General features: G+C 30.8%; 1 protein-coding gene across 1 annotated transcript; it reads left to right on the top strand.

The window, feature by feature from the left end:
• The first annotated feature begins 3,384 nt into the window (after nucleotides 1-3,384).
• LOC139483307 (CD209 antigen-like protein A) lies at nucleotides 3,385-8,983 on the top strand. Its single transcript, XM_071267336.1, has 5 exons — nucleotides 3,385-3,688; nucleotides 3,965-4,047; nucleotides 4,737-4,818; nucleotides 7,088-7,278; nucleotides 8,966-8,983. Exons 1-5 carry the CDS (start codon nucleotides 3,385-3,387, stop codon nucleotides 8,981-8,983), a joined length of 678 nt encoding a protein of 225 aa, XP_071123437.1.
• Nucleotides 8,984-14,784: the final 5,801 nt, after the last annotated feature.

Genomic DNA, 14,784 nt, shown 5'->3' with positions numbered 1-14,784 from the left:
GCAAACTTCATTTCAATCTTAGCTGCCTATCATATCAAAGAATAAAGCAGTTCTGAGACATACATGAATCACCCCCTGCCTGGATCTTACAAATAGCTGTAAAAGTGTAAAGACGTCATTTACTGTTAAAGAAACACATATAATAAAATTGATATTTGATATGACGGCATAGTAAGTAAAATTATTAGTCTATTATCGTTTATCGTGTTGTAAAGTAGCTTCGTATCGAAATGCATCCTGTACCAAGCTAGACTTTTTGACTCAAGACGTTCTGTTGGGCTGGACAACCATATAAAATATGGTAAATTGCTAGACTAAAGTGCGACTCTGAAATTACACATAACTTAAAATCCTAAAAGTTAGAAATACTATCAAAAACTTCGGCTCAGTGACAAATTATGGATTTGTGGTAGTTTGCCTGTCTCTCCATAATACAAGTGACATATTAGGAATAGGCAGTAAAAAAACGTTATTATCCTAATGAACTACGTTTATATATGACGTCATCAAACACAGAAAAAGGTAACTTGATGCCACTTGACCAAACGTTATTATCGTAACCATATCATTTTACTGAGTTTCCTAAATATACAAAAGTACACCGAGCAAGTCAGTCGATCACATTTTAGCAATACTTTGTGTATTGTCATAAATTGAAAGAGAAAGTAGCGTTTGTAAGACGTGATCATTTAATTATTTGTTGGAATGGTGGCATCGAGTACGTGTACACACACTTGCCGCGATATAGTTTAAAGGTAATCTGACCTAATGAATTAATGAATAGGTAACCACACACATGTTTTATTTAAGCTTCCCACTCCTTTTTCAATATAGCTCAAACGAATAAGAATGTCAGTGATAATTACATGTTTGGTTTTGAAAGTGTTGTAATTAAACGATAATTAGGGTTTCCACTTCACCGTTTGTTAGCTGATTGCTTACCTGATATTTTAATCTACCTAATTACACTATAAGGTCTGAACGTATGCAACATTGGTGAGAATTTGCAGATGGCGAATATCATTATTCAATATATCGTATTTTTGTTTGTTTGTATGAATGCACTGTTATTCAGTTGTATGTGTTTGGTAGTATTAAAGGTAGGAATTAAATCTAACCGGATTTGAAAAATAACGTTTCATTCAAAATCAATTTAACTTTGATGTCTAACAATGAATGTTTTGTCCTATTTAAATGCAACAATTTTATCACTGATAATACTTAAAATAACTCTTTACTGTTACATGTGTTCACTATCAGTGCAACCTGAATTTGCTTAAACGCTATCAACATGTATTCGCTAAATACTTGTCACTTTCTAGTTAGAGTACTCTTCCTTTACAGTGGATTTCGATTTTAAGCTTGAATCCGTTTTAATATATATAACGAAGCTTAATTTAGATGAACACCACCCCATATTTTTTATTTTATTTTACTATGAAGTACATGATAAAGTTCATTTATAGAAAAAATATCGAAATCCTATACTAAAAAAAAAAATTAGATTTATACCCTTGAGCCCCCTTAAATCAATTTTATTTCCCAAAAATTCGTCCGATATCAAGTTAAATTTTGATATCAAATATCGAAAGTTTTGTGATTTCAGTTAACTATACTTTTTTACGTTACTATAGTACGGCAATGATTTATAACAAATCTTTTTATAAACATGATAAATATAAACTATTACGAAACTAAGGTTTTGACTCTATCAGATAAAGTTGACCTTATTTTTATGTGGCTATTACTGTAATGTCCTTTTCGGTCAAACATAGCTCTTCGACTGTTAATAGATATAGGAAGGTGTGGTATGAGTGCCAATGAGACACTTCTCCATCTAAATAACAATTTATAAAAGTAAACCACTGTAGGGCAATGTACGGCCTTCACCAGGAAGCCTTGACTCACACCGAACACCAAGCTATCAAGGGCCCCAAAATTACTAGTACAAACTATTCAAACGGGAAAACCAACGGTCTAATATATATAAAAAAAACGAGAAACGAGAAACACGTATAAACTACATAACCAAACGACAACTACTGTACATTAGCGTTCTGACTTAGGACAGATGCAACCATTTGCAGCGGGATTAAACGTTTTAATGGTACCAAACCGTAATGTTATGTTCATATATTATTATGCATGGCTTTCAAATATTTGACTTTGGACGTGGAAGATAAAAGTTAATCCAGAAAAACATTTCGGAAGCCAACATTTACGTAAATCGACTTGTAAAAACTATACCCGTCAAGACGATCGCACTTGTTATCTTGCTCTTTTCATTAAAAGTTATACATATTCTTTAAATATGGGCGCCCATTTGTAAAACTCAGTTTTCTTGTCGGTTATTTTTTTTATTTGTATTTTTTATTTAAGAATTGAATGCTCTTTTTTGTAAATTTATTGGGGTGTAAAAGCGTTGACCGAAGTACATTTTGTATGAAGCGCGAAAGCGCTTCATAATTAAAATGTGCGCACGGTCAACGCTTTTACAACCCTATAAAGTTACAAAAAAAAGCATTCAATACTTATAATTACATTTTTACCTATAGAATCATGAAAACACGCCTTTTATCAAGTTTTTATTTCATTTACCTGTGCACTTTATTGTGGGACCTCGTGTAATCATGAATGAAAAGTTGCATCGTGTAATGCAATTGATTAAGGAATATCACGAGAATGCTAGTTAGCCAATCAGAAAAACGTATATTAATGAAACATACATCTAATGTAATTATTTAATTTTAACAATCTTGAATATTGTTTCCCTAATGTATAGTCTTACTCCACTGTTCATTTGCTTAGATATAAGAAAGATAGTTAAACTTTTTTTATAAAAGTGCACAAAGATATATACATATACATATTTCCCACATCTTTTCGGTTGAATTAAAATAAATATTGTATCTCAATTTATGAGATTTTCAAAATTAGCTTTTGGAATTATACGACTTTTTTGTAATAAAATTATGAAAAGAAGCAGGCACAATTTTTTAAAGGCACCACATGGAAAAAAGGATTCCGATTACAAGATGTAAAAGAAAAAAAGATTAAGAAAAATCCTTCACAAAATGATACAGTATCTAATAAGATCATATAAGCTTGAAATGTTTCATTTGTAGTTGTGTACTATATTTGCAATTAATCATTAACGTTCGATACTTAAAAAACATTTGGAAATATCCTCAATTTACCGTCTTGTCAAAAAACTGTATTTTGCTATAAAACTATAATTGCATATTCAATATTTAAACAGATGTAAACCTAAAAACGGATTACCCAATCAATGTAAATTAAAATATTGAGTTCCCTCATAAATATAAATTAATTGTAGCATTTTACTGATAAATCTTTTCAACTGAAGTCTAGGTTGAGACTATAATGCTACAAGTTATATTCTGTATCGCGTTTTACTACGTTACTGTCTCAGTAGCTCTGGTACAGACTGCAAAAACGTATACTAAATGTGTTAGAGTAGGAACAACATCTGTTAACAAAACTCCGTTCTTAAATTGTGCTTGTATATCAGCCAAACATGGAGCCAAACTGTGCACAGATGTTGATGAATGCACTGTTTTTACCTACGATGATTTAACTAAAATGTGTCGTCTCTATCAGATGATTGATACAATAAACTGTGATTTGAATGAGAAAAATGGAGGCATAACTTTTACTAAAGAAACTGGTAGGAAACATAAAATTAATTTTGTCTAATCGTTGCTTGTTAATAAGTTCTTGTGGGTTTGAAAACAAATTAGAAAGTTGGGGATGTAACCTTGCCCTGCAACCTGAAACAAATTGTAAGGAATATTATCCGAAAAAAAACTAACAGTTCAATAATAGTAACTTTTGATTATAGAATTATACATTACTTTTAATTTGTAAGTTATAATTTAAAATTATTTAAATGATACATGATTCATTGTAAATATTTACAATTATTTATCATTGTTTATCATAGAGTGTCCTATCGACTGGAAGAAGTTAGGAAACAGTTGCTATTTTTACGAAAACACAAAACAATTGTCTTGGGATGACGCAACAGTAAGTATAGTATCTGGTATTTGAATAATTCAATACCTTCTACCTTCTTCTTCAAGACGAAGTTTTCGTCTGCAGTTAAGTATAATTATTAAAAAAAAAACATAAAATTGAAATCCATAGATGTTTAAGTAACTAAATTATTCTGGGTTATTTTACAATACATATGCAACAGGGATATAACAAAACTGTCCTAAATAATCTACATGTCTAAGGTGAGGGCCCTCATGGGGTTTTTGATTATGTGATTACTTGGCCGTTTTTTTAATGATTATTTGATTATTAAGCCAAATATTTCATGATTATTTGATTACCTAGGACTGTATTTTTAGTTTATGATTATTTGATTACTAAAGATAAGCAAATATTTAATGATTATGTGATTATATTGGCAAAAAAATGGTGATTATGTGATTACTAGGACCCCCCCCCCCCCCATGAGGGGCCTCTAAGGTCAACCTTCTTTGAGGAGGTTATCTGATTGTACAGTATTTTTTTTTCTCAATTTTCACAGGCATGAATGTGAAATTTAAGAAACGTTTTGAAAAAAGGGAAAACGGAAAACAACATTTTACTGATGAGTTTTCGTTGTGTTGCAATCAGGAGATAAGTAAGGTTCTTATTATTTTCCTCTTGTGTGTATTACCCTTCAATGTTATAATAAAGAACCTAAATATAATTGATCTTTATAGGCATATTGTGAATCTCAAGGAGGATATCTAGCAGAAGTGACAGATGAAGCAGAATTTACGCAAGTTGATTCAATGATAAACGGTTTGTTTTTATTTCAACTATGTCTGTTCATACAGAATGATATCATGCATTGATAAATGAGCTTAGGCCTGCCACGTTTATTTGACGTTTAGAAAGATGAGTACAATGTTATCGAATCAGCCTATTCAGTAATGTTTCGTGGCCATCATTCCAATACTATTCAGCTGGTACGAAATCTTGGCTTAAATTAATTTGACTAGTTTTATTTTCATAAAATTTTTACAAAATATTGTTTTGACCCTTTGGCAAATAAAATATAAATCAAAAAAGTGGAACCACGCATATTCTAAGAAATATTTCATTTAATATATAACTGTTTGATAAAACAGAAATTTTGATCATTTAGAAGCCTAATATTTCCTCACATTGAAGCTTGATTTAACACTTCAACTGATTATAACAGAGGTATCTCCCTGAGGTGTTATGAACAAAATTACGTCAGTTTGCAGTTATATCAGTTTTTATTCATTCTTGCATATGGGAAACGACAATTAATTTCGCAAAATATACTTAGTATGGCTAAAAATACATCTTAAAGTAGCTGTGGGGTCTAAATTAAAGTTCATAAAAATATATCAAAAAGTAGGAGTCACCGTGCTTATTTTTTACGCTACAGATTGTTTAAAGATGTCATATTTGGTATAGATAAGGCATGGAAAACCTAATTTTATATCAAAAAACAAAAACTACATCATAGAATTTTGAGATATGAGAGGCTATCTCTGATAATATGCTTTTTGATAAGAAAAACGAAAAAAATGATGTCACCTGACTCGTTTTTTTCTACCTGATAAAATAGACAAGTTCCATACACTTTCTGTTGTAAAAGTTACTTTATCAGATTTATATCCCCTTACATTTGAGTTGTCTCCTCTTATGTGGCAAAGTTGAAAAAAGATTAAGTCAAACGGAAAGTTTTTTTTTGGTTTTTTTTGGTAAATTACATTTGTAAATATGATGAAACATGTCATTTTTCGGTATTAACTTGAATTTGAAGTCTTACATATGAATCATCTTCTACTCTCGAAATAAGCACATTTCATCAAAGATCTAGACCGAATGTTATCTGATATTTCAAAATCCAAGATGAAGGAAGAAACCCAAGCCACCTTAACACTAACAACTTCACTTCAATTAATATTACAGAAAATTGACTGAAAGAATTCATATCACTTAATTATTAGGAAAATAAGGTTACAACAATCTCGGGAAAAGTTGACCATAGATTGATTCTCACTATACTACATTCATTGAAATTTTGATTGTTACCATGGCTGGCGGACTGCATAAATTCTTATGTACCACCAGTCTAGGATCCAGTGTTCTCAGATTGACACGATAAAAGTTATTATAGGATTATAATTTCATACGCCAGACGCGCGTTTCGTCTACATAAGACTCACCAGTGACGCTCAAATCAAAAAAGCTATAAAGCCCAACCAGTACAAAGTTGAAGAGCGTTAAGTACCCAAAATTCCAAATAAGTTGTGCCAAATACGGTTAAGGTAATCTATTCCTGGGATAAGAAAATCCTTAGTTTTTCGAAAAATTTAAAGTTTTGTAAACAGGAAATTTATAAAGATGACCATATCATTGATTTTCATGTTTCACTATAAAACGTCAGATTGATAAATATAATCACGAGTTCAGGGTTTCAGATTCATCATCAAAAGTTGACCTAGATGGATTTGAATATTTTCACTCTGACGTTTAGTAATAGAGCACTACATCTATGCACACATTTGGTAAAATCTTTATTTGTAAATCTTTTTTGTCCGCGATAATTCATGAATTGAAATAATAAAAAACAGAATGCAACCAATTCATAAAGTTTCAGTTTTCATTTAAAATATTTGATAAATTTTAAATCAATTGATTGGTAAGCTAAAGACAGAAATGTTGAAAACCCATATAAATCTATGTTTAGTTGAGGTTATCTAATCGAAAATTTGTCTGAAATTGAAAAAAAGTAAAGTCATTTGTTTTTTTTTATTTCGTGCATTAGAAGATAAAAGATATATGTAATCTTTCAAAGAATTAGAACAACTGACAGGACGTTAATCTCATTTCAAATTTAAAAAAAAAACCTGAAATAAGCTAGAATGTTACCCTATGCAAATAAAGATTTATTTATATACTATTATGTATAAAGTATAGTCATCTTCAATAAATCTTGTAAATCATGTTTTTCTAAATAATCAGAGATCAAGATAGAATCATAAAAAAAGTGCAAATAACATTTCTTACTGAAAATGAAAATTAATTTCAGCTGATGCGTATATTGGATGCCGACATTTCAACAGGAAATGGCAATGGACCACTTCTGGTAAAGAGTTGGTATTAACTGATACACTGTGGTACCCTGGTGAGCCACAAAATGGAAAATGCACTCAGATATGGAAAGGACATAAACTGGATGACACTGGATGTTTTGTTCCTAGATATTTTCTCTGTGAGAAAGTAAGCATTTTTACGATTCCATCTTCAAATTACAAAATATAAACAAAATAATTTATAATATTTTTGTTCATTTCGACTAACATACATAGGACTAAACTTAAAGAGAAAAGTCAGGACATAAACAAAGTCTTATGTAGTTGTAAATAGAACATATTTATGATTTAAACGCTTTGAGAGCTTCAATTAAAGATTGATTGTCTATAACTGTTCACGGAAGCACAGACGTCAGGGAAACTGTTTTTATTTAAATATTTTATTTTAGTTGATTTCGAATAATAGCTTTTGACGATTTTCGGGCATCAATCACTCCTTAATACCTGCAGATCACCCATATACATATTTCAACTTAACGAGAACGATATTATATTTTGTCACTCTTTCTTTACTATCAAAAGTGGTTCTTTTTTTTTATCATTTTTTTAAATGCCACCCTCAGTGACCAAAGACGATTTGATTTTAAGAAGGATATGAAGCCTCATGATTAAACAACAAAACAAAAAAATAGTTTTCACATGCACTGATATGGATTGTAAGTTGAAACCAAAAAAAAAAGAAAAGAAAAAGTAACACCTAAAAAATATTATGGGAGTGGAAAAGAGTTGAAGGATTGAATAAGACTAACAAAAACCCAACAAAATGAAACCATTGAAGAATTTATCGCTTGACATAGGTTGTTAAACCTCAAAAAGTCAACATCCTCATACCAATAAACAGTTTTGAAATATAAGCCTTTACTTTATCATCCCATGGTAAGATCTTTTTATTGGAGGAAACCAAAGTGGTCGAGGAGAACCAATGAACTTAAGTAGAAAATTAAGTAATCTCCTTAATTCGTGATTGGTATAGAGCGCACCTGCCAAGTGTGAGATTCGAACTCACAACCTCAGTTTTGACAAGCTAGTAATACAAAAGTTGACTATTTAGACATGTCAGACCACTCAGCAACAGAGGCTCCTAACCCTAGGGTGCATATTTATAACGTTTGTTTCTTGTGAATTAAACATGTTAAACACACACAAGAGATGTATTTATAAATAAATTCTCGTTTCTAAATCCCATCTTTGAATTGTATGTAAAAATTGTACTGCTCAATTGTTTTTGGTTTTTCATTTATAAATACTGTTTAAACTAAATCAAGCAAAGTAAAGCAATCAACATCAGGTCGAAATTGATTAGTAATTGATTACAATGGTTGAAATAAATGTGTATACTAAAACTGTTTAAGCACGTTGGGTTATAAACCCAAAGAAGAAAACTGGTTAAAATCATACACATATTTATAGAATTTAACTGAAAGTTTTTTTAATCATCAAATAAATATAAAAATAAAGGATACTCTTCAATTTTACAACTAATCACTAGCAAAAACCCCGGAATATTAAGAACGATAGATTGACAAAGCCATACATAAAAGAAATAGCTTTTTGTGAATGACAAATGAGTAGATACTTTTTTATTAGAATGCAACATATGTATAAAAATATATACGTTGACGGCATGATTTGTTCTATATCTCAACATACGTGGTCGATTTTTTTTTAAATTGTTTTTAACGATATAAACATGATAAAGATCAACTTTAAATAACACAAATGCTGTTAAATAACAAATACAATGGAAAGTCGGTCATATGAAACACCAAACCAAATTATATCTGTATTCTACAATTTATTTTCTTATTTTTCAGGCTATTTTATTTGTATGAAAATCAGACTCTAAAGAGAGAAGATTGATTTAGTGTAGTTGTGGTTTAATCCTGTTCACCCGTCACTGCGGATTTGAATATCTGTTTAACTGACGACTAAAATATTCATTAATATGTTTGTGTCAAACTCGTTTGGAAAAAGATAATGCCTTTTTACTTAACGTGATTATACTATCTCTATAAGAATATACTTGCATAATTATTTTTGGCTTTCATGAAGATTTTGTTATGTGTTCTTGATTTCTGTGCCATGTGACAAATATTATGGACTGTCCGATTAGATTTTCCTCTGAGGTCAGTATTTTTGTGCTTTTACTTTTTAATTAATTCAAAGCGTGTAAACCAATGGCAAATTATGGTAAAGTGTTACCTCTATTTAATATAGAGAACTCGTAATGGGGTAATGTTTTTGATTGTATTAATTTTGTAATCCTTACCTTATTTCATATTATTTGATTTATGAACTCAGCATGTTTACTCTTACAATCACAACGAATTTGATCGATCAATAAGTGAAATGCAGGCTTAAAGTGCAATAAAGATTGTATCTCCACTTAACTAGGTCTCAATATTTAGTTTAAAGAATGATGTATAACAAGGATATAGTATAATCTCCCATGCTGAGTTATCGGTCCTTTCTCTCATTGAGCAAGAGAAAGGGCCGATAACTCTTTGGGATTTGGTATTGTTGTCAACTTATCCGTTGGATTGTACGTTTCAAATTACCTTCTTCGTCTAGGCTGCTTCAATCATTTCAGTTTCTGTCACGATTTGACAATTAATAATGAATTGTTTTGAACGCATTTTGTCACACAACGATAATTGGTTTGAATAAATCCATAACATTAATTTTGTAGTAAGCAAAACTCTATTTCAATATTTAGTACAGAAATGATATACAGTACACTTATTTCGGAACTTAAATAATTAAGGTTTTTCTTGATAGAAGAAAAATAACTTGTAGATTAATATATGCTGACCTTCTTTTAATTTTATTTGAACAGTTTTTGTAACTATTTCTAAAGGATAACGAATTTGTTCATGTAACAAATTAACTACTTAAAAGACATTTTTGAAAATTGGTAAAATTTTATTGCTTACGAGCAAGTTTGTAAAAATTCTAATCCAATTCTTTGAAACATTGATAACACTAATGAGTGTCTGGAATATAGTATCTTAAGGGATTTTTTTTTACTTGATTAAGATTGATATAAAAAAAGGTCAATATGTGATTCGTATGTTTTGCACACCGGTGCAGTGTTTCAGTATTTAACTCTACTGCTTACATTCCGACTGATATCTACATACAAAAACGAACATCTGGGCAGTTATATCCCTCAACATCTTGCATTACCCATCTAGCAATGAAGTAATCTATTAATACACCGTGATACACACGATTCTACGCATGAGTTAATGTGAATCTATAAACCATTCAGTCACGTTACCTAAAATATCTCAATCCTTTATGTTTTTGTTGTGATTAAGATTGTGCCACGGTGTTGACTTCTTTACCATTATTTTTACATGTTTACTTATTATGTCAATTTTTTTTGTTCACCTGCTACCTGTTACATATTCTGTATATTCCACCTTTTCCAGATGAACCACTTCAGTTGGTAAATCATCTTGAAGTGTAGAATCGCTTATCATACACGTGTATTTATTGAATGATTATGTTCACATTCGAATTAAAAACTTCTTTATACACTAATATACACCGCCGTCACACTTATTTAAAAGTATTCAAACTGTATATACAGTCATATATTAAAATGTAAAACTTGATATATTCATCAAATGTCATTTTGTCTGTTATTCAGTAAGGTCTCTTTCGGATCAATAGAATATATATACATGTATCCACAATGCACATTGACTGTAAAACTTGCACATTTCAGCAAATGTCTGTTTCTCCTTTCGTTTACTTATGCATACTCGTACGATGCAAACTTAAAGTCCTAACCCATGCTCCTACATGTAGTGTACCCCTATCGAGAGAACATTCTTACAGACTTTTTAATTCTTAAACTTAAGGTATTAAATAATTTAACACAGTTAACTGTACTTATGACTTAGCGACAAGTAAACATTTAAAATCTAAAAAGAAAGTGTAAAATTTATCACCAATCATATAAGTGTTAATTATGACCAACTGACTGATTTGTTTAAAATATTAAAATCTACCATCAGTTTATAAATCTTTTTAAAAGTCATGAGCATCTATACCACATTAAAAAAAGAATCATTGCACAATATGTTCTTTTAACTGGGAAAACTATATGAACAGTATTCATAGTAATAAACTTGTTCTCTTCTGACGTAGAGCAATACATAGGCTGCTTGACAGGCGATCAATATTAATTCATAATAGATTTAAAAACTGGAATGTTGTACAGCATGTACAGTCCACTAATAAATGTAATATATTATCTTCGAGGTTAAATAAATCTTCCACTATTAGTACGTTAATCTTATCATTTAGTAGATTTCTTAGTAGAAGTATTGAATTTCCGCCTGACTAATTCCAGTGGTTAACAGATAGTTCTGATCCACTACTCTCCCAGATATTATGAACTACACCAACATTGAAATTCACGTATCGTTGTCAATATAAAGGAACTTGATGTGTTTATCATACAAGTGAAAGGTTTAGCACTATAAAACAAGGTTCAATCTAACGACGAAGGGATTTTAGGTCTGAATTCTTTGTGTTTTTGTGTCTATCTGTGTGTCTGTCCATCCGTCAGTCCAGCAAATCAGTTTTCCACACTTTTCCTTCATACTAGATGACATTTATTTGATATTTGGTATATTGATTGTCCATGACAACTTATAGATCAAGGTCGACTTTTGTTCCAGTCTGATGATTTTGTTCAGAGACTTGTTTTTGTTATCCGTTTTACATAAAGGCAACAGTAGTATATATAGTAATATATATATATAGTAATATTCCTAAAGTAATGCATGTATATATGTTCTCGCTCGGACACGCACTCCTCTAACTAGTATATTATAGGAGCATAAACCTAAGGCACTGGAAGGCACTCTACTGTATCCACACGGCAAACCTTCTTTGATAGCATTTAATTTTGTTATTATGGTAACGCATATTAATATATGACTTATCTTCGTAAACAATATCAACTTGACTTCTTTTCAAAATTAGTACCTTATCAAATAAAGGCAACAGTAGTATATCGCTGTTCAAAACTCATAAATCCATGGACAAAAAACAAAATCGGGGTAACAAACTAAAACCGAGGGAAACGCATTAAATATAAGAGGAGAACAACGACATAACACTAAAATGTAACACACATAGACAAAATCCCACGAGAATAACAAATATAACATATATATATATAACATCAAAACCAAATACATGAATTTGGGATAGACAAGTACCGTGACACGTCTTATCGCAATGTGAATTTACACTCAAAAATAAGAGAAAACAAACGACACAACGTTATAATGTAATACACACAAAAACGAACTATAATATAACAATGGCCATATTCCTGACTTGGTACAGGGCATTTTTAAAGGGAAAAAATGGTGGGTTGAACCTGGTTTTGTGGCATCCCAAACCTCGCACTTTTATGGCCATGTGAAATATAACATCAAAATGACAACACAGGACTACAATATAAATAAATTGGAGAACACAATTGACAAAGAATCACACGAACAACAGCCAACAAAAGGCAACAAGTTCAAAATTTTAATACGCCAGAAGTTTATTTTGTCCACACAAGACCTACGTGTGAAGCCCAGATACAAAAGTTTGAAAGCCGAAACGAGTACAAAGTTGAACAGCATCGAGGACCAAAAGATTAAAAAGGTTGTGCCAAAAACGGCAAGGGTTTTCTGTTAGTTACCAGAAAATCCCTATAATTTAGAATAATTTATACTTTTGTAAACAGTAAATGTTATAAAATGAATATTCAAAACATGTACATGATAAAACTGAAGTATTAACTAATTACAGGAAACAACTGAAATACATTTACATAACCAGACATTTGAAACACAAAAGTAGACACATCCGAATAAGTTTAAACTTCTACGCCAAGTGACGTCCTATTTGAAACTGAAAAATGACGAAAAAATGACGTCATTTGAATTTGTAAAACAGATCATCAAAAAATGAAAAATGACGTCACATAAGAATGAATAAGATAGAATAAGGATTGATTTAAGATTATATATTTGAACTAAATACTGATATTGCATTTAACAACAAAGCACATTTTAATACTTATTAATATCAAACTAAGGTAGCAATTAACTATATTATAAAACTATGTCCGGTTTGTTTTGAATCTAACTTCAAACGTAAAATATCGTACTGATTACGTTGAACGGAATCAAATCTGATAAATTATTAAAAGTTAAGTATTTACAAGAAAGTCATTTTCATCATTTTCAGACATATATAAATGATTTATTGACAATGTGTTGATACAATCAATTTCTACTGTACTATGATCAATTTGATGATAAGAAAACATATCAGCATTGCATATGCCTTTGATATATGGTCTGAGACCACAATTGTCGTCCCTTGATTTTCGTTGTTCACGAATATAGTGTTGACAGTGGGTTACTTGCCATTAATTTTTATACCCCTTCCAAATTTATTTCTCCATGTTAAATGCCTCAAATTGCAAGAAAGGGGGTGAAATTACACTGTAAAAAAATTTGGGTCCCAAATTTTTAAGGAAAGAAGTGATTTGGTCCAGCTGAAATAGGTTAAAAATTAGCACTTAAGAAGCTGTCAAAAGATTTCAAGATGCCCTAAACATAAAATTGTCCATATTTTGAGTTAGAGCCGATGAAGTTTTTTATAATTTTAATATAATTCGTCCGAAAAGTAGTACAAAACACTGTAAAAATTTCATTGAGAAAGCTCAGGTGGGATTTTTTTTAATTTTCATTTATGTTCTAACAGAAATGCACTACGAAATAATTGTGGTCTCGGACCATATATTTACTTTATCTAGAAAAATTTTAATGTTAAACATTCCAAGATTAGCGCACACTATAGCATTTTTTACTATAGTCACCGTCACGTAAAATTGGCACCATGTTTTTTGTCAAAATTTTCTTAAATATCGACCGCGTTTACTAAGAATGACTAAAGATCATGTTTTTCAATTAGCGGAAGAAAAATCCTGTCCAAATATCCACTACTGTCCTACCTTTTATTGTGTTTGTACTGTATAATCATGACCTTCATATAATAAAAGATTATTTGGTATGGTGGAATCCGACATTGTTATTACCGGAAGTGTTGCCGTGGAGTTCCACGTGCTATCCATTTTCTAGTGTCTCTCGGAGCTTTTCGTCATCTTTACTTAAAAAGCGCGGGAAATTGTATTATCAATGACAATGATATTACCGGAGAGTAACGAATGTTATGGAATAAGGGATCCTCATACAAACCAAGAAGGCGGTTTTACCATGTAAATAATCTTGAAAAATTTGAAGGTCAGGATTATACAGTGCAAACACAATAAAAGGTAGGACAGTAGTGGATATTTGAACAGGATTTTACTTCCGCTAAATGAAAAACATCATCTTGAGTAAACGCGGCTGATATTTATTTTTTTTTGGACAAAAAACATGGTGCCAATTTTACGTGACGGCGACTATACATAGAAAATCTTTGCTGAGCAGTTCTGGAACAACAGTGTAACAGTTAAAAAAATCATAAACATACATTTATCATTGTGTCTTTGAAGTGCAACACAACATTGCACAACACACACAAATAAAAGGTCCTCACTAACAAG

This window comes from Mytilus edulis, chromosome 7 (genome assembly GCF_963676685.1).
Source record: "Mytilus edulis chromosome 7, xbMytEdul2.2, whole genome shotgun sequence".
Taxonomy (NCBI): Eukaryota; Metazoa; Mollusca; class Bivalvia; order Mytilida; family Mytilidae; genus Mytilus; species Mytilus edulis.
The sequence above is the reverse complement of the archived record's forward strand: the minus strand, read 5'-3'. Positions and strand labels throughout refer to the sequence as shown.